Source organism: Gallus gallus, chromosome 7 (assembly GCF_016699485.2).
Source record: "Gallus gallus isolate bGalGal1 chromosome 7, bGalGal1.mat.broiler.GRCg7b, whole genome shotgun sequence".
NCBI classification, from domain to species: Eukaryota; Metazoa; Chordata; class Aves; order Galliformes; family Phasianidae; genus Gallus; species Gallus gallus.
In genome coordinates, this window is record NC_052538.1 from 880,103 (window position 1) to 901,449 (window position 21,347).

A 21,347-nucleotide genomic window follows, 5' to 3' on the forward strand; every position below is an offset into this window, starting at 1 on the left:
AGACTAATCTGTGGCAAAAATCAATGCCTATATAATATAAATAGGTTGTTAGATTGCTCTTTGTGTAATTCTAAACATGATAAAATAAATATATCCATAAATCAATGATTATTATAATATTAGTAACTATGAATAACTAAAATACCCATTTGTTGAAGCACAAGTGATAGTTCAGCAATATACATGTCGCTCAACAAACAGTAACAAAAAACGCTATCTGGAGTTTACAAATGATTGTTCCATTTTAGATCTTTAATAAGGAATGAGATACCACTGCTGCTAAAGACAAACAAATGAGCACTACAAGATATCTTTTGACCATACTTTTTTATTTTTTTTGCTGAACGCAATTACCAGGCTTCTTAATTTAAATGAGAGAGAACTGTCTGTCATAAAGAACTGAAGTGTATCTTTAATAGCATTTATGAAAGATTCTTTAATTGAAATAAATTATGTCATTCTAATTAAGGAAAAATAATAATTTACCACATTCATTTTTAAATCTAGTATTTGGGAAAATTTTATTGAATGCTTCATCAGTGAGAAGGCATCCATTATGAACAATTTTCACTGTGAGAGTTACACAATATTAACAATTTATGATGCTCTCCCTGCTAAATAGACTTGCCCACACTTATGGAAGTGAAATGGTGTGCATCTGAGGCAGGAGCAAGGTGGCCCAAAGGACACAGCTTAAACGCAGCTCAGCTTTTTTTCTGAAGACTTCAGTATAATTACATTGAGTAGTTCTACTTATTTATTTCTACAGTTATCTAATGGTGTACAGACAGAATAGGCTTGTAAGAACAGGAGTAATGGTGTCATGAGTAACTGTCAGTCAGTCATTACAAACACTATTATCTTTAATAAGAACAGAGGAAAGCATTAAAAAAAATAGAGTGATGAGGAACCCTCACATGATCCCTTCTAGCTGCTCATCCATGCTAGTTCCCTGAGACCCTAAGGACTCCTTTGAAAGTAAGACAGATTTTTGTAAAGGTCATCTAGAAAACAGCAGGTATAAGCAATGATATGCTTGTGACAGGAAGTTCTGTGAAAAATCCAAAGTAGCATTGTCAAATCAGAAATTCAGCAGAATTTCTAATCCCTAGTTAGCATGCCTAGGAGGTGTCTACATAGGAATATATAATGGTTTTACGTGGCAACAAATACATATAACAAGATGCATAAGGAACTGCAACTTATTGAGACAGGCACTTGCACCTGTGTCACAATCCTACTGTTACTTCATTACTGCATTTCATCAGATTTGTTACATGATCACTTGATCTTAATCACTGGAAACAGCATAGACAATAATTATTACAACAGCGATGATTATAAATTCAAAGTAACATTGGAAATAAGAGCAAAGTTCATCTACTTACTGGAGGCGCATGAACTTGTGTTATTCTTAACTGGTTTTCCAAATCTTGAACTTTATTCTTCAGCTCTGTGTTTTCGGTTTCTAATTCTTGAATCTGTAAAGCAAGTGGTTATTACAACAGCTACTGGCATATTAATTCATTTCAATGGTATCTATCGTCTGCTCAGAATTAAAAACAGTGGAGTTCTGGTAATTTAGTAGCAATAATTATCTGACTACAGAAAGTAATTTAGCAATATTTGAATACCTGCATCATACATATTTTAATCCTTCACTTCTCTTAGTCACCTTAAAGGACAGAAAATCAAAATGTTTCATAGCTATCAAGTCTTTATTCAGCTTTCTTCTTAACTATCCGCTGATATTCTTAGCAATCTGAGAATGCTGAAAATACAGCTGGCATAGAAAAACGTAACAATGACAATCTTATTCTCTTTAAAAATCATAGATCAGAACTTACTCTTTTCTGTAAACCTGCAATCTGTTTTCTTGTCTCAACATCTTTTCCTCCAGATTCCAGAAATTTCCTGTAAGCTAAGTCAAACGCTTGGCCAATTGTTAAAGTTATCTCTTCAGCCTTTGCACAAAACATAAATTCAAATTAGTATATTAAAAATATTTTATATCATTACATTCATTACAGATGATCACAAAATACTTCACACAGTATACCATATTCAAACGGTTTGCTTCATCTCTCACAAATTCAACACTGCAAAGAGGCATGGCAAAAACTCCTTTGCAAAATACAGGAAACTGTGAATGCAACTTGAACATTTCCCAGCCCCTTATCCATCAGCACAACAGCAAACTCACTCAGTAGAGATGTTGGAAGACTTTCATACTATAGTTATGAAGAATTAATACTTCTACCTATATCTTCAGTGGGAAATAATAATAATCAAATCACTACCAAACACATAATCGAACTAGACTCAATAGACAAAAAGCTGAACTGGAACTGCTTTAGAGAGTAACTGTTACCATTAGTAAAAAAACAAAACAGTAACAGACAAGAGGAGTATACATTCCTAGCTATTTCCTTGGAAGGAGAAGGGTCAGTTGAGACAAAAGGTACCAAAAAGATGGGATCCTTTGCTAATGAACAGAAAAGGGAAAGCAGAAAATTACAGTAATATCAGGACAGGAGAAAAACAGTGCATGGGCTTGGAGAAGAAATGGCACTGGTGTGCACAAACTGCAGGGCCAACTGAAGTGACAGAAGGTGTGTAAAAGGGACAGGATAGAAATGTAAAGAGAATTGAACAGATGCGTATAACAATTCTATATATCTACATGGCAAAGTGATACACAATTACAAGCAAATTCTATGACTATGAAGATGTTATTTTTTTCTAAAAAAAAAGTTTCCTTCCTATTTTCTCACTTCAGAATAAATCAGAGATGATCTAGATTTAAAAGTAACAACAAAAACCAACCATTTTTTGTGTTGATTCTGATGTTTAACTCGTTAATTACTTTCTGCCAAGGAAAATGCACGACCCTGCTTGAACCGGGCATGATTTGCTTCATTTCCTGCCCTGAATTATAACTTTTTTTTCCCCTGCTATTGCACATTTTGGAGCAGTTGCCCTCTTCTATCTCAGACACAGGAGAATGTCAGTGGTTGGTGAAATTAATTCTCTGGTAGTGCATCACAGTATTACAAACTTGAGATGTGGCGGGGGGAGGGCAGGGGGAACTGCGCTGTAATGAAAAAGCTATTTAAAACATGTGAGTAGAGGCCGAGGCTGACACATCGGCAGAAGTGCCCGTGAGGACATCTGAGCTGCAGGGTTGCAGTAATCTCTGCAAAACAGCTGTGCAAACATCTCAAGCTTGGTGGGATGCACTCTGTTCTCTGAGTATTTCAGACGCTTGGACTAGGATGTTGAGCTGGGTAGTAACAAGAATTCTCCCAGAAAACCACCTTAAAGGAGAAATAGACTCTCGACAAACAGATGCATCTGATTTCCAAGGCACTATTTTAGCATTAAAGGTTATAATAAACTGACCCCAGTTAACAGGCAGGCTGCTTCCCTTTGCTAACCATTCTTGCTTTATGTTAAAACAAATTCCATAATAGGCACTCAGTCTTGTAAAAACAATCTTGCATACTTACACACTTTTCACTGTCAAATACGTAGCACAGATGCTTATTTGATTCTGAGTCTTTGCATATGAAAGTAAATATCCTCTTGTCAGTTTTATCATCAGCACAAAATGATATCCTATGGAGTTGGCAATTGTGTTGAACTTCCTAGAAAAAAGCCCGAAGATTATTTACAAGGAAATGCTATATTTGTGTGGGATACAGAAAATCTCCAACCATGAGAGAGTTGAAGAAATGAACTTAAAAGTATAACAGAAGTTAAACTCATCTTCTCTAAGAAATGCTCCCATTATTAATAAATGTAAACAGGAAGTTTTTATTCAGACAGTATTTATTTGGAAGCATTTATTTGGGCAGTAATTTCTGTTCTAGAAAATTAGTCTTTACTGCTGCTTTGCGCCCCAGTACATTTTATTTAGGGATGGATTATGTAAAAGAATTTGCTCGTTGTCCAGGTGTGTGTACACCATCTTTGGATTTCATCATCTCCTCAGCATCTCCATGCTAAAACAGCTGTGCTGAATTGAGTCCTTATCTTTCTACCTTAAGTGCAGAGAACTGACTTTGTTAGCAAGATAGAGAGACAAAGTAGAAATCCATTGTAACAGTAATAACTTTTAAACATTGTTTGCATATTTTAAATACTGTTTCAATTTCTATTAAAATCTATGCCCCAGATACTTCCAAGTTGCAGTGGCAATGCTCTTCAGCTGAAAGAACTCGATCAGACTGAAATATAATAATAAAAACTTTTCTTCTGCAAGTCCTGGTATTTTTATTTTATTTGGCTTCTTGCATGGGAAAGCAGTATTTGCTTTAAAGGAAAATATGCAGTTTAGATGTGAACTATCATCTACAGAACAAAGTGTTTCTTTGCCACTGGGGTTCACAGATAGCTATAACCTCATAAACCAGGGCGTGCCTTCTCTGCACTCAGCAGTTTATCCACAAATGTACCCTATGGACAATGTTTTCCCCTTCTCTTCCCCCTACCCCAACTAGGTTGAGAATAATTCCTCTTTCTCAATCTCTACAGTTATTCTTCTGCGCGTCCTATTTCTCCTGTCCCCAAATCTCTCACATTTTGTCCTTCCACTATAGCTCTTCAACAGTTACATGTAACAGCATGTGTTTGTATGGGCTCTTATAGGTTCATAAATTGGTATAATTACTTTGTATCATTAAAGGACAGAATTTCTCCGTAGTTCTCCTGTTTTTGTATGGTAAGTATGGAATCAGAATGCATGGATATAATTTGCAAGATAGAAACATCTTGATTCACATTTGCTTTTACATCTAGCTTTAGGAAAAGAAGTGGGGGAGATAAAAAGGCTTCTCAGAGCTGATTACCATCGGAGTTGTAACAACATCGTTACAAGATTAAGATGTTCCTATTCCCTCAGTACTGTCTGTCCCACAGATTTCTTTTAATCTCTAACATATTTTGGCATTAAATTCTCTTATGCTAAAACAGCTTCTGCCAGCATATGGGGTTTGGTAACCCCTTCTGCACTGTGGCAAAGAAAATGCAAAAACTGCAATAAGGTTGATATGGATATTTCTTTCCCCTTAGGTTTATGAACTGTGGTCTTGTCCAGAGTTTGAAGCAAAAAAAAAGGTTGCGAGCAGATACAGTCTCGAACTACAGCTACCTTTTCCCAAAAGACAGCATCGCTCTCTGAATGGTCATAATGACTTCAGAACTAAAAAGTAGTAGTAGAAAAATAGAACTAAAAGCAACAAAGAGTTCATTCAAAATCAAAATTTAACATTTGCATAAAGAGCTGAAGAGCATTCATATGTTATGGATTGCTAAATAACTACTCATTTAGCTGCTGCTTTTAAGTCTCTGAGAAGGATGTTTCCCTTAGTATGTAACCTATTCCAAAATACCAGAGCAAACAAACAAACCAAAAGCCCATCACTGGGATGACAGGAAGGACCACAAATACTGAAAAGACAGGAATTGTCATGCTGTGTCAGATGTAGAGCCCAAACTTTACAGACAAATGAATAACACCTGAAAAACATCAGCGTTTTAGGGAAGAGAGGACACCATAATACAAATCAAAAACAAAGGAAGAAGAGAAAAAAATGAAGAAAGAAAGAGGTACAGTTCCAAAGCAGCAGCATGAGGAATGAGTCAGTACAAACAAACACGGGCACATAAAGCATTCAGTATTAACACGTAATTGTCACTGTTTTCATCTTAGAATTTCTGGTGTTGAAGGATTACAAATAAATCAAAGAGCACGTTAGCTACAGTCTGTATTTCTGAGCATCAAATTCCTTCTGGGGAAGATGTTACCTACTTGTAGTAAGAAGAAAGGGCCATTTGGAGAACGTTCCTATCAGTGAAATCACTTTCATTGTAATGTATTTTTAAAGTATAAGACAATATAAACCTCTGAAACCATACATAGTTATTCTTTTAACATCACAGATAAATACGTATCCTACCTTTGTTTTTGGATCTAGAATTTTTACACCATAGATTGAGATTTGTAACTCAACTTTAGGGGTCTTCTGGCCTTCAGATTTCTTGATATGTCTTGCAAACTGTAAAAAGAAAAGCATAACACGTTACTATTAAGTTTTCTGTGCTGATTTTATTTAAATTACTTCGTTTCCTCTTAACTCCTGCAAACCAAAGGTGTTTCCTTCTTCAAAAAGCTTATGAACAACACCAACCATTGCCAAAGTCAAATTTGAGCATGAAACAGCATGCTACAGAATATTCCTACACTTAGGAAAGCAGATTTTAAGTTATTTAACTGATCCTCTTGAAACTATTGTCTGCAATTTCTGCACCTAACTTAGACTTTTGCTCCGGTTGCCTAGGAAAACAACTTCAGACAGTTTGTTATCTGCTTGGTTGTTTAGCAGTGAATTTTTTTTCCCCGCACACCACAGTAACTCTGTACTCATTTATGCACACTCATGGAGGGTACGTATCAGATGTTTTAAATAGATCATTTCTTTTAAATTGGTTCAGTGTGAAAGCACTACAACTGTCGACACCCAAGTGACCTTTGCTATCATATTCTCAGGATCTGTTCACTATCAGATCATGAGATGACATTTCGTATGCCTGGTCATATGTCCTATTTAATACAATTTTTATCCCTTTATTACACTTTCTTCAGCAGCTGGATCTGATTTTTTAGCTTTCCCTTGTGAACGCTGATGATAAAATAAGCAGTGCCCCACATTTGCTACTGTACATCAAAAGAAGTGTCGTGAATTTAGGTAACGTTATTAGCAAAGGTTCAGGATGACTTTTTTGCTCCATTACCTGCACCTGTACTCTCTCATCTCTGACAATCAGGCATTATATTTACAAATGTCAGATAAAGAAGATGACTCACTGAGGCCCAGGGGCTGGTGTGTCTGCTTGTCACCCATACGCGCATGCTGTCCCAAAACCTGTGCTCTTGGATAATTGAATGCAGTCAGCACAAGACTGGGTCTAGGGGAGGATTTGTTCCTGTTCACAGTGTGATTGCCAGCCTGATGTCATTCCTGCATGCTGTGACATGCTGGCATATTTTCCTTTGATCTTGAGCTTTCATTTCTCAAATGAAGTTTACATTCATTCACAGCAGATAATCCCAGAGCACACACTGATTCGGAACAGCCTCAAACCTGAATGAACTCTGGCTTTTCGGAAATGCCCCTTTACAATCCAGATGCACACACGTATTTCCATGCAGTAAGAACAACAGGCATAAAGAATTTAGTTTTACTGAGTTAAAGCCATAGTGTACATTGAAAACAACGATCTTAATAACTTGCACAAGTTTTAGAGCAGCTGGCCAAAGCTTGCTCCAAGTAGTCCAGAAGTCTTATAACACCAAGGAAGTTCCTGAAGGTAATTTGGTGCCAATACTCAGTAAGGATAAATAGAACGACACTACCATATCTCTGCTCCCAAAAAGTATAAATCAGGCACAAGAGCTGAAGAACTCTACGAAGATGAAATTAAAGCTGATCAACATGGATTTTACACCAACAATTAAAATGCAGCTTGTCAAAATAGACAAGGCATTTCACTGCGCTTTGCACGCCATTATATTTAGGAAATGAAGCAATCCTAAGAAAGTATTAGTGAAGTTAGTTACATTAGTCTCCAGATGCAGTTATAAACAGGAAATTGTCATTGGGAAGGTATGTTTCTAATGTATTCCAGCAGTGTTTATTTCTTAAGCAAGACAGTATTGAAAAATGACTAGGAAGAAAACTGATAAAATCTGCAGACTGAAGAAAGATTAAAAAAAATGGGGAGAAAAGTTATACATGATCTGTAGTGAAACTTAAAATCATTGCGGAGAAAGCCTGCAGAATACCAGTGCTGATGGAGTTGCAAATAAAGCAACACAAACAAGCAGAACACTACAGAATTAAGCATAGCTTGATGTCATGGTTGGCTTTCTGCAAACTAGAGAGTCTCCTCATGAAGCAAAAATTCCAAACCTTGGATATTTTAAACATATCCTTAAGAGAGAGCACACGGTCAGCTGCCTGTGAAACGACAACTCGAATTCTGTGTTCTGAGGTCTCCAAATCCAGAAGGATGTTCATAAAACTGAGACAGCTTGCAAGAGATAGCAAAACCACTTGATAAGCTCTGTCAGATATAGAGGGGGCAAATCCAAAGCGAGTTAATGATGAAAGATATAAGGACTCTTCAGAGACATCTGGAGAGATGAACAAGACTTTTAACCAAATGTCTGCTGATGTCCAATGACTGTAATGTGCATGTTGGTAAATCCAGAACATCTGCATATATAGCTGTTTTCTTTCTTGATGCTTTTCCTTCCTGCTCCCTGTCCTGTGTTGTAAGAACAGATACCATACAGACACAGGGTAATGCCATAGCTGACCTCCTCAGAAAGCCTGGTTCAGCCACTCCACAAACTCAACCCTAAAGCCCTGACTCTTGCCCAGGTATCTGCCATTTGGCTTCCCCCCCTCCCCCCTTACATCATCTTGTTCCTTTTTTGTAAAACAGACATTCAGGTGCCTCTGTGCACAGGAGACTTACAAATGTAATTTTGTCCTTTCAGCACATATTTGAAACAAATATTTATATCACACAGTAACAACATTATATAAGAGGGTAAAAATCTGTAGCCTCCCATTGGCATCAAAATGGACAATGATACAAAACTATACTTAATCAGAAAATGGCCTGGGAAGAGATAGGATGGGCCAAATTCTTAAGCCGTTACTTTATACATTTATTGTTCTCAGGCAAGGCACTCAAATTTGGTCCAATAGCAGTTTGAGCAGCTCAGGGGGATAAGCTAGCTTTTATTTAACTGTTCTGGAATTAACCTCACATTTCCTTTTTTTTTTTTTTTTAAGGGGAATAACACATACAAAACAATCTATTTTCAATGGTTTTACTTAATTATTTTTGTTGTTATTTTTTTAAACGAGAAAAACACTTCCGTATATCTTGTCTTTTGTTACAGTGGCAGGTTAAATAGCATGCCCTCATATTAATAATAGTTATATTTGAAACCCTTATGCCCCAGCACAACATCAGCAAACTGCAATCAGAAGGTTAATCAGCAGAAACAACACAAGGAAAAAGATAAACATCAAAATCTGTCACAAGCATAGACTAATAAAAATGGTTAAAAATTTTCTGCCAAATTACACTGTGCAAATAAAATCGATGAGATTTTACTTTGCATTTACACCTCTCTGCATGATTCAATCATTTTATTTGCCAAAAACACACTGGGCTGAGAAGGCTCTGACCAATTAATAACTACATAGACGTAATTGTAGAAGACAACGCAATAAAATCCTTTCTCCATCCTTGAACATTTTTGTTTGTTTGTTGAAGGAAATTGGGTATTCTCTTCTTCAACACTGCTCATCTGACCTGCTTTGTTCCCCAGCCACACATTCTGCTTTCTCAAGTACTTCAAAGCAAACTGCCATGGCTGTAAGGCTGGTCTGGAAATCTGTTCCTCCCAGCACTGAAAGGTTTTTTGTTCTCTACTCCTCTCTGCTCCTTCAAGAAGCGGTGTAACCCAGTTTAACCATGAAAGGAAGCTCAGAACATTAGCACTGATGGCACGCTAATGACTGCAGCCTGATAGGTCATACAATGTTTGTCAGAGTATCCTTCGTTCTGCTAATCTTAATGGTCAGGGAGCAATGAAGAACATTTCAAGTGACTTAGAAGTGATCAGTGCCACTGACATTATCTCTCATCTTCATCTACGGGAGAGGAAAAAAAAAAGAGGAGGAGAAAGGGAAAACCGAGTTGGAAGGTGAGTAAAAGAGAACAGCCTCAAGATTGGAGCTTGTAAGGGAAGTGATGGAGAAACAGTGTAACGAAGCATTTACTCCTTGCTTCTCCTAAAGCCTATTCCAAAATACTTTCCTTACTCAGGGTGTGGATATGCAACCCCTTTCTATTTGTTATGCCGATCTTGCCATCTCTTCTCATCTCTGGAAACACTTCAACATTTTGAGAAGGTTGTACTTCATTTCTACAGTCTCAATTAAACATAATATCCTTCATTAATTTAAAGAAGCAACCCTTTATTTTATGGAGTGAGACCTGACAGCATTCACACATTTGAATACAAGCATGTTGACCCAACAACCTGTTAACATTTCTCTAAGTTTAATTCATTGTAGTAATTATTGTAGTTAGAAAACTGAAAGGGAAAAAAGTTTGTAATAAATGATGAGAACAATTCCCTTTATCTTAGGAATGGAAGCATTAGTGTCCAAGTTTCTTCTTTATCCTGCATTACAGCCACAAGGAATTTGAAAACGAGGGAAAATCCTGACTAAAAAAAAACAACAATCATCGGATAACCTAGGAAAATGAAATATAGATGTTTGAAACAACTGTGTATTCAAAATTGCAACTAACCAACCAAAATCAGAAAGCACTTAGAAAGTATGAGCGGTAGTACTCAGGATAAAACAAGTAGAATAAAGCATCAATTTCCTCGAAGTTGTTTTATATTTTACTGTAGGACGTTAGCGCCACCTGCTGGTCAAAGCAAGTTTGCAGCGTTGCATTCTAAAACAAAACTCTTTTAGGAAGTGAAAAATTCTTTGTTCTGTATGAGTTGAGGCTTTCTGATTTGAAATAAAGCTGCATATCAAACGTATACTCTCCCATAGTTTGATGATGTGATGATAAAATAGCTTGCATTAGTGGTACTTAAAATACTGGTAGTCCACTGCATTCCAGTTGTAAAAATAGCCCCATGTGTTAAAGAAGAATCATTCTAATAACTAATATTTTGCATTAAATACAAGCTGATTAACAATTAACAACCTTGTGATTAGAAACAATCCATATAATCTTGCTGCAGCTGTTAAAAAAGGATCATACCTGCATACACTTGTGCAGGAAAACAACTAGATTATAACCTCTGACAAACTCCAGTAAAGTTTTTTTTGACATAAAACACCAGGCATTGACTAACCTAGTATTTAATGGCAGCTGTACTATTTGGGCAGAGCAAAACAATTACTAATCAGTCCTGTAAAAAAAAGAAAAAAAGGCTTGTTGAAAGGAACCCTTATTCTTACAAGTTCAACTACGTGAAGTTTGTCTCATGCTCTCTTTCCTCTATTATTTTTATTATTAATTACGCACAAAATCAAGTTTTTCAATACTGATTCTCAAAACTTTCCTTCCATTTCAGAGGACTTCTGTTTAAAGGAACGCTAAAAATCCTCCAAGAAGTTATGGAAATAACAGACAGAACACATTCTACAGCTAAGAAAAACAATGTTCCAGTAGCATTAAGAATGTAAGCACAAAACAGCTCAATTCTGCTGTGAGGTCAACTGACAAATAAATCACATCAGCATTTCCCATCACAATTCATAGTATTTTAAGTGCATTTAAGCACATTAGCTGTCACTACCAGTGAAACAAAGGATGTGTTATCAGTTATTAACCCTCAACAGGTCTGTAACTAGCAAGCACTAATATATTATGGCTAAAATCAAAGAATATTAGCACACTGTGAACCCAATTTTCCTGTTTTTCTCTTTGGTCATTTCTTTATGAAACATTCTCATTGTCTGTCAAGTCCCTCAATGCCCAAGAATATGTTACCAAAATGAAATTGTAAATATCTGATTTTCTCAGCCTCTTAACAGTATATATCAGCACATGGGTGGAGTTGGGGGGCACAAACCTTTCCGACAAAACAAAGACCTGGAGAACAAGGCAGTAATGTTCCTTGTCATGAACACATGTAGATTAGTTAGTAATCACTTTTCTTCTCACAACAGGTCTATTTCCAAACATATCATCAGGTAGCACAGCTGGAGGGTGACCAGCAGTCACACAGGTGACCCAAACCTTCACCACCTAACAGTCACTCTATGCAGAAACAAACAAATGAGTTTCAGATGAAGAGCAGTCAGGAACAGCCAGTGCCCATAGACTCACCACTGGACTCTTATGTCTTGGTAGGACATTTGCACTGCTGGTTTCTGGCACCAAAGGGTTAACTTACATGTGTACCCCATGTGTTGTAACACAAGTGTCACCTCACTGCAGCTCATAGGAAGCATTGTTTGGCTCAGGGAAACGCAGGACAAATTAATGAAGCCAATGATTATTTGGTCAAGGAACTTCTCTGGCAACATGTCTGATGAGCTGTAATTAGAGGTGTTCAATAGCCATTGTGGAAGAATGGCCGCTAGAACAAACTATTGCTGCCTAGATTACAACTTAGAACATAATCATTTATTGAGCAGTGCCAAAAAAGTGTCTTGTCTATTCAAATAAGTTCAGAATATATTCTGTTCGTATTTCATGGTTCCTTACCTTTAACTTTCTTACAGCATCTCTTACAACTTCTGTGCCTTTGGGCTGCTCCACTTCTGTACTGCCAAGAAACTGAAGAGAGTATAGTTGTGAGAAATAACTTATGCGTTTAAAGACCTAACTCAAGTAATCATATTTTCCAATGATTTCCAAGTTATATTTTGGAAGGACAACCATTTCAGTAGTTCATAACACATTTATATGTAGCTATTTATAATCAAGAGAATAACAGAAATCAAATTCTGATTAGACAAGCACAAGAGTTCTCAAAAAGCTTTTAAAACCATTTTAACTTGACCCTATAGAAGTCCTGAACTACAGTTTAAGCAGCTTTAACTATGAAACTGTTGTTTTGGAAAATAATGTAATCCTACAAAAAACAAGGATGCAAGATAGTTCTCATGGATCAAAATAGGCCAGTGGTATGGACTAGGTTATTAAAACTGATATACTGCGGTACAAGAAAGTAAAAAGGCCTGAGTCTGCTCTTACAGCTTCTTGGTACAGGAACTTCTTAGATTTAAAGGAAGCAGAAGTTAACTTATGAAAAGCAACGCTCAGATTCAAAGAATTTTGACTAGAGATTATATTTTTTTTCCAAGTAAAATTAGTAGACTTTCTTTATCAAAAACCAAGCGTATACCTGTTGACACACAAATCATGATATTTCTAAAGAACATTACCACTATTTCATTTCTATACTGAAATTCCTTTAAATACTTCAGTACAGTTTTGCTCGCTTCTACTAAACTTTATGAAGGTGTGAAAATCCTGCCTAAACCGCATTTGTTCATGTGATAAGTTAATTATGAATCGCCAGGTTGATTGCCTTACTGAGGTCCAGTTGGTTTAGTCAACTATATACCTGTAGCATGCTAATGTAATACTAGCAAAAAAACATGAATTCTCACTTAACTCTGAAGTACACAAATCTCTATGTGTAACACGATGCATGAAGGTATCTAAAATTATCAAGTCCTTATAGCTTAGAGAGCAACTTAAGTTTCTGAAACTACAGATGCTTTCAATACCGCCTTGAAAGTTTTTAACAGTTTTTAAGCTGTATGCCAGCAAAGAAACTTTGCAGCTCTACCAATGATCAAGCCTCATTACAAATCTGCTACTGATTCTGAAATGTGTTGTGTCACCTTGAACACAAATCAAAACACTGTAATCCAGGCACAACCGCTTTCAACGATCTCTGCTATTGCAATTCTCTACCTAGGAGTCAATGGCTTTCTGATAACAAAGCAGAAACCTTTGTTATTGATTTGATGTCTTTTGTACAGCAACTCCCAACACTTTAATAAAGGATGCGTTCTTCCCTGGTGACAGCTGCAGAAAATGCATGTTGAGAAAGAATGATTCCTGGACAATATAGATACTACATGTAACAGACAGAAAGGGAAAGATGAGTGAATGTCTGTGTGTTTTAATAATAACAGCACTAATCTAAAGCAAAAAAAAAAAAAAAAGGACAAGAAAGCAAGTAGATAAGGACACATGAGAGTCCAAGAGCAATTCTGGCAATACCAGATACCTGTACACATGCTTGGCGCAACATTAATATATCTTAGACATCAATATAATTACAGAATAATTGCAGTAGGATTTGTGACAAGTCAAGGGTGAGGAATTAGTATGCTATATACATTGCAGAACCCCTGCATAAACATAGGAGATAACAGCTGCAGATATGTAAAAGGCTCAGCTGAACAAGCAAAAGTCCCTGCTAGCTGCCCTGAGTTGGCAGTGGCTGGGCATGCTTCAACTTGCTCCTCTTTGGAGGGTTTGGAAACTTGGAGTTCCAGGGGAGCCACCAACATAAGCAGACTGGTGCTCCCTCCAGCACACGTTTAGGACAGGCCTTGGCTGGGATTGTGCTGAGCATGATTCCAGAAGCCAGGTAGCTGCCTCTCCTACCCTACCTCTTTTTTCTGATTAAGGGGGGGTGGGGAGGGAGGATGTTCAGAGCCAAGTATGGAGAGAAATTGCTGAAAGCATACATTTATGATTGACAACGCCTCCAACATACATATGAATTAAACTTGAAAATATTACAAAAGAAATAACCCAAGACTTGAAGTATATGTAAACATAGAAGCATTTTTATCAATATTTACGGAACACGGACCATCTTCAGATGAGCATCCATTTTAATGTTTAAGCATCACTACTGAAATTTTTATTGCTCTCAGCAATTTGAACTGGATGGAGTGGAATTAGAGCTTACACAGAACAGACTACTCAGCTTAGGAATAAGTAGCAAGATGCGTTTTATCTATAAATGAATAGGATATTTGTAGCATAGGTATAAATATCACTCAGATGCTGCGACCATACACACTATGGGTCACACTGTATCTGATACATATATATATATATGTTTGCATGTCTGTTAACTACAGCTCCATCTTATATTAAGTTCAAATTTTAGACAACTGTTTATATATCATATTCAGTCTCTATAAGCTTTCTCTTGCTTTCTTTTTATTAAGATATACTAATCAAGAGAAAAACAAATTTAGAGCAAAAACTCTGAATATTTATATTAATTAGACTTGTGTATTTTAGGGCAAAATATTAACATAATTTTACAACTTTATCTGCTCTGCACATTTTCTACATGGGGCACATCACTGCATTTTATTTAATATTAATTCCCAATTCTTATGTTCTTATGATATTGCGTGTAATTAATAAAGTTCAGCAAATGCATCTATGTTTGCAAAACAGACTTTAAAAGAAGAGCTCAGTGGGACGAAGGCCTATGTGTTTGTGCAATCCCTAACATACCAGATGCTCTGTCTCCTCTAGGACTTCTAAAGTAAATAATGAAGAATAATTCATCATCCTCATAAAAGTGGGAGACAGCCGTTTCTTAATCATGTTTTCAGCAGACTTTTCTACCCACATTTCACACAAACACGCAGAAAGAACTATTAATACGTTATAGCAGGAATCCAGCACAGCGTGGCATTAGGAATACAAGCATTCACTCTGAAAGAAATACTGCAGCAGCAGCAGCTTGAAAGGAAATTTGATAAATTCAAGACTTCCATTTTCAAGATCAGGGTCCTGTAGAAAGCAATCCTGGGGCAGAACAATGGAAAGAGGGGAAACTTGTGAAGTCAGTGATTGCTTTGATCACTTCATGTTCCCTCCCACTGCAGAGCCAGCTGACAAGGAACTAACACTGCAAGGTATACCTGTTCTATAAGTCACACTTAGCATAAACAGTGAGAGGTTAAAGAGAAGGTAAGGTAGCAGTTCTCCTTTAGTTCTTTCAGTATTAACACCATGTGTATTTTAGTAAGTGCATGAATTTCTTCAGCATTAACATCAAATACATAACAGATTAAAAATATTTACATTTGGTTATGTTAGAAATGTCTACTCCCTGCAATTAGTGCCAGCTGTTTCTTGAATTTCATGTGCTCTATGCATAATAAGCTAATTCAAAGATAAAGGCTAAAGTTGAGTGTGCCACCAGTCTCATCTTTGTCAATATTTCTGTATTATTGAGGTCAGAGCTAACAAGTTCTACCAGAACCATACTCTAAGTTTCTCTTGGATACTCTAAGAAGTTTAATGTTGATGACAACTAATGCTCTGTATAAACGTAAAGCAAATTTGTACAATTTTATTCCTAAATTACTTTTTTCATTGCAGTCTGCCATTCTTCCAAACACATTCCCCACAAAACTGATGAAAGGCTAAGTTTCTAAAGCGATGCTTATTCTCATCTCACTTGCAGCAATCTATAGTCAGAAATAACTTCTATGATGCCAACAGATCTTATCAAACAGTTTAACAGATTTTTTTCACTTGAATATTAAAGGTTGTCCTTCCTCACTGATGTTTGCTATTAAGAAAGTGAGCTGTTGAACAGCGATATACAAGACAAACAACTCCGATTAAATTCTAATTTAATATTAGCAGAGGACCAGATGTGCTTGTTCCACATGCTAAGATTTGCTAGATAATGCAGCTGCAGAGAATTACCAGGGTCTCTTTCATCATTAGAATCAACAGAACTTTTATAATTGACAGCAACTGAGAGAATAATTCCGCCCTGTAATGGCCAGATGGACTTTCTTACACAGCAAATTTTGGAAACAGACCCCTTATGGGTAACAACTCCTTCTGCAGAGCTCAAAAGAAAGCACTATTATGCATTTAACTCAAGCAAGACTTAGAATCATAGAATGCTTTGGTCCAATTCCATGGTGAAAGTATTAAATATGCTTTAGAAATTGTATGTTGGTTGAAGATACAATGAAAAAGAATAGCTATTAATAAGGCCACCTCAGGTTGGTTTTTTTGTTGTTTGTTTTGGTGGTGGTGGTATTTTTTATTTTTATTTTTTATTTTTTTTTTGCCATTCATAAGATACACTCCAGTAATTCACCATCAGATTAGGTTTTGGCAACTCATTTTAAAGTTACTCCATACAAATTCTATCCTAGTGCTTTTCTTCAGAGCTTAAAGGGGAAAAAATTCACCCTCAGGAAAAGTCAGTTTTTCCAAGACAAAAATATCATTCAAGAAAAAAAAACTGACTACGTTTTTTGGTGCAGTTTGGAATACTGAACATACAATTCCACTCTTCCAGCAGGGAGCAGTGTAGGATATTTTAGTAATAAAACAACACAACTGTTTTCTTTTGTTATCCTTTTTCAACCTTTAAAACAAAACAATCAGTCTTTCAGAGTGACGCATTTCTTTATGACCATAAAAAACCTTGAAGATGAAAAACTGTATTTTATATAGATTTAGATGCAGTTATATACGTATAAAAAAAGTACTTGCCACAGATAATGAAAAAAGCAATGCAAAAGTACCGGATACCTGCTGCCAAGGTTTGACAAATTACCTTCCTTACAGCACAAGTTGTAGGGATGTTGATTTACTGACCAAACGAAGGCAAATGCAAACACATTCTGATAGCAACAATGACAGTATACAATAAAAGAACTGGATGAAGGAACAGGGGGGCCAGTTCTGAATCTGCCCAAAAAATGTACAGTCATATGTCTGAGCTGTTAATCATATCTGAAGATATGAAGAGTGTTTATTCAGCCTTGAATACGCATGTCTTTACTGTCAAACAAAAGCGCACAGCATAGACTACAGAATGCACAACTCTATTTTGAGTTCCTTCTCTTCCCATTCCCTACAGTCAAACTCACAACTTGCAACAGCTTTTTTGGTTCTCTACAAAGTACAGAGTTTTTGCTAGAGTACAGAAATGTTTGGATTTCAGCCTTCAGGGGAGCTGCGCTTCTATAAAATATATTGAGGCTTGTTCTTCTCTCATTGATGTTTGCTATTTAGAAAGTGCGCTGTTAAGCAGCCACATACCATCTCTGCTGAGCACCTTGAAAACAAGCGTCTGTCTCAGGCATGACTACTGCTCAGATGAGAGCAGAAATCAAACTGACTGCATGAGAGCATGGAGAAGTGTGCCCTAGACCTCAGTATGTTCACTGAATCGCCCCAGCTTGACTCATAACGTGAGGCACAAATGGTGATTCCAACAGAAGAAAAGAATTTTGTCATTTTTCTGACGGAGTGCTGCAGTACTATTTGCAAAAAAGAAATGAGTGCATGATAAATAAGTGCTTCTTTGTGGAAATCAGACATTACCAGATATTTCATTGATCACAAGAGTTAAGCCAAAAACAAGTAAAAATATTTACAGTAATTAAAATATGAAGAAATCTAAAAATATTTGATAAGGTACTAGAACATTAACAAAAAAGACAGCATTAGAGAAATGGACATAAAACGATTAGATAACCCTGAACTAAAGAATCTTCCAGATGCAGTGATGTAAGACATGCCTGCTTCATTTAAAGAACTCTTCCTGGTTGCTTAAATCAACAAGCTACACTGGTTTAATTTTCTTCTGTTAGCTGGAAGTGCAGTAACTGAGAATTCTCAGCTAAATAACACGTTACTGATAATCGTGGTCTTCAAATCCGTTGCACTGACTAACAAACAAAACTGAATTTGATCAGTACAGCTTCCCAGGGCTTTGAACAGCTCAGCTGAGGGACCTACAGAGCACAGACACTTGTGCATGATCCTACAGAATGCCTCAGCAGGCACAGATGTGATTCTCAGCAGGAACCCGAGTGGCTGGAGACAGAAATACGTGGAAATACTCCGGTAAAGGTGGCAGAGGGACTGAGGACGTACGGCAGTACTAACCTTGACTTCACCCAACTATAACCTACTTCACACGTGATGAGAAGTTACATAGCCATTCACTAAAAAGGGTTTGTCCAAGCTAGGTAAATCTAGCTTGGTATAATTTTAAAGGCAAAACAATGAGAATTATTACACAAGGTCACGGTCCTCAAGTGCCACTGCATTTTAATCCATAGCCAAGTGGGAAAAACTACCAAGCACAAGGGAATGCAGTAGGAGAATAAACCAGCTTGCTCGTAAGCAAAATTTCAGAAGAATATATAGGAAACATTTTCTAAGAGATCAAAACTTAGACTATCTCCAGAGAATCAGTGATAACGTGCTGGTAAAGATACCCATAAGGACAGATTTGAAACAAAATCAGATTGTAACACAGTACCAGAGATATTCTCTGCATAAAAACATCTAATCTCAAAGGTAAAATAATGTAAAGAAACACAGTGAGCACCTCCACAAGGAAGATAAAAGCAGGCTGGAGTAGAGAAAAAACAGAAAAGGTAAGAAGCCTATCTTGTCAGGACGGTTACTATAGAAAATAACAATGAAATAAGAAAAACATTTGATATTTTTCAGTCTATCCATCATTTATAGAGCATTTCAGAAGCGCATCTCAAACTGTACCATGCCCTGCAGAGCTGTCAGGCTGAATCTGAAGATTATCATAGAGCAGGGGGTGCCGTACACTGCAATCCCACAGCACACACCATTATCAGCCACCCAGCAGCTACCTGGACCTTAGCCACAGGCAAACTGAGAATAAACACAGCCACAGGCAGTCTTGCTACCTCCTCAAACAACTGAAAGAAGAAAAAGCAGCTCTGTGGCACTGCCTTGCAGACCTATGAGCTGGAAAGATTCAATGCTGCTCTAAGAGAGCATTTAGTACGTGGTGGGGGCACACAGGCATGGCCATAGGAACATCCCTGACTGGTACTCCAGGTTTGAGCAAAAAAAGTGTAAGCTCAGGTAATTTTTAGAAAATGCCTAAGAAGCTGTTGACATATTGGAAAAGTGCTGAAAGATGAAGATTTTAAGCATGCAGAAATTATTTCCTTGAAGGCCTGTTTCACTTTTCATCATAGGTGCACTTTCCATAGCTGCTCATACATAAACAAAATGAAATGTACAAATCAGAGAGAATATTTAGCATCAATGGAAAAAGTTCAGGGAAGAAAAGGAAGGGGAAGATGGTAGTATGAGCAAATTTAACTCTAGAGGAAAAAAAATTATCACATATTCCCTGGCTGCAACTAAAGCATGCATTTTCTTGACAGCATTCCTTCTTTGTATGTTCTACATCCATTACACATAAGAACCCTTTGCTTTGAGACTAGATAAGATGGAGAAAATAAAAGAAATAAAAATCTTATAATAATATAATGAAAATGAAAACAGTTCCAACACTTAATTGTGACTTGACTACAAATGACCACCCTCTGTGTACAATCTTGCAACCAGATCCTCATCCATCCAAGGGGTCTGCCTATCAAACGCATATCTTTCTAATTTGGAGAGAAGGATGTTATAGGGGACCATGTCAAAGTAGTTACTGAAGTCCACATAGATGACATCAGTGTCTCTTCTCTTGCCCACTGATGCAGCTAGGCCATAATACAAGGCCACTAGGTTGGTCAGACATGGCTTTCCCTTAGTGAATCCATGCTGGCTGCCTTGTATCACAGTATTTCTTGATTCCTGTAAGAGTTACCACTAGCAAACAGACATTCAGTGAAGGTGATTATTCAAGCAGATTACAACTGCTCTTGTGGATGCACAGGGAGGGGTACTTGTACACTCACAAGAATGATTATGTGAGTTTACCATGTATTCAGGCAGGGAAAATAGGACTAACTATGAAACTTCGCATTTCCTTTCAGAACATGAAGCCTCTGATACTCAGTCAAAGAAATAAAATACTGCTAGAATATCTCAATTCAGAAGATTTGCATTCTTGACTGGATTGTTGCCAGCACGGAAGTATTAACATCATCTCTTTTTGTTCCTAGAATACTCCACCTTCACTAAACAGTCCTCCTAAAATAATTCATATTCACTATTTCAAACTTCAAAATGTTCAGCTTCAGAAGCATGCAATAAAAATGCAGACAGATTTTCAGCTTTACAAACCCACAATTAGACAGTAAACTTAGTTCTGCACCACAGGAATTGGATTTGACTCAAGCGTTCCTTTTTTTTTTTTTCAAATGGAATTAATAGAGTCAGACTAAGCACTCAATATTTACTGAAATGTTACTGTTTCACCACATCCTAGATATTTTCAAGTACCTTAATATATGGGTGCTCAACCTTTTGTCTTGCCAGGGCTGTACTGAGTGAAGGGGAATTGTCCTGGCCACACATAAAACACATAATACAGTTAATGTATGTAAGTAACAAATTTTCTATTTGTATCTATACTTTTTACTAAAACAGGAAATAGAGGGGGAAAAAAAGCACAAAATTAGTTGGACATTTAACCTTGTTTTTTTAACATTCTTTTCAACATAAGCACATTAACTTATATTTTATGAAATAACACAAGCCCAAGGTTAATAATTAAATAAGAAAACTTACATGTCTGCCTAACAAAACAACAACATGCGTCTTCACAGGCACATACATCTGTTGGTATTGTTATATTATTATATTACTGTCAGCAGTCATTTTGTTTTACATGCCTAGGGGTGTAAGCACATGCAACGTATAAAACGTGTGAGTTTTGATGTGACTGCATGTAGTGCACATGCAAGGTGGTTAGCACTGTACTGTCCTCTGCCCTCCGCAGCATTCCATCATCACCT

General features: G+C 36.8%; 1 protein-coding gene across 13 annotated transcripts in view; it reads right to left on the reverse strand.

Annotated features, from left to right (window-relative positions):
- The window catches only part of GULP1 (GULP PTB domain containing engulfment adaptor 1), a 161,780-nt gene that overhangs the window by 58,128 nt on the left and 82,305 nt on the right, over window positions 1-21,347 (reverse strand). For all 13 annotated transcript variants that reach the window (XR_006939882.1, XR_005861577.2, XR_005861578.2 and 10 more), the window contains 5 exons: window positions 12,331-12,402; window positions 5,961-6,059; window positions 3,510-3,647; window positions 1,848-1,964; window positions 1,389-1,481 (listed from right to left, as the gene is read on the reverse strand). Coding sequence is in view for 10 of the 13 variants with exons in the window: in XM_046943966.1 (XP_046799922.1) it covers window positions 1,389-1,481; window positions 1,848-1,964; window positions 3,510-3,647; window positions 5,961-6,059; window positions 12,331-12,402 (519 nt within the window). In the remaining 3 variants the exon portion in view is untranslated. The remainder of the gene's footprint in view (window positions 1-1,388; window positions 1,482-1,847; window positions 1,965-3,509; window positions 3,648-5,960; window positions 6,060-12,330; window positions 12,403-21,347) is intronic.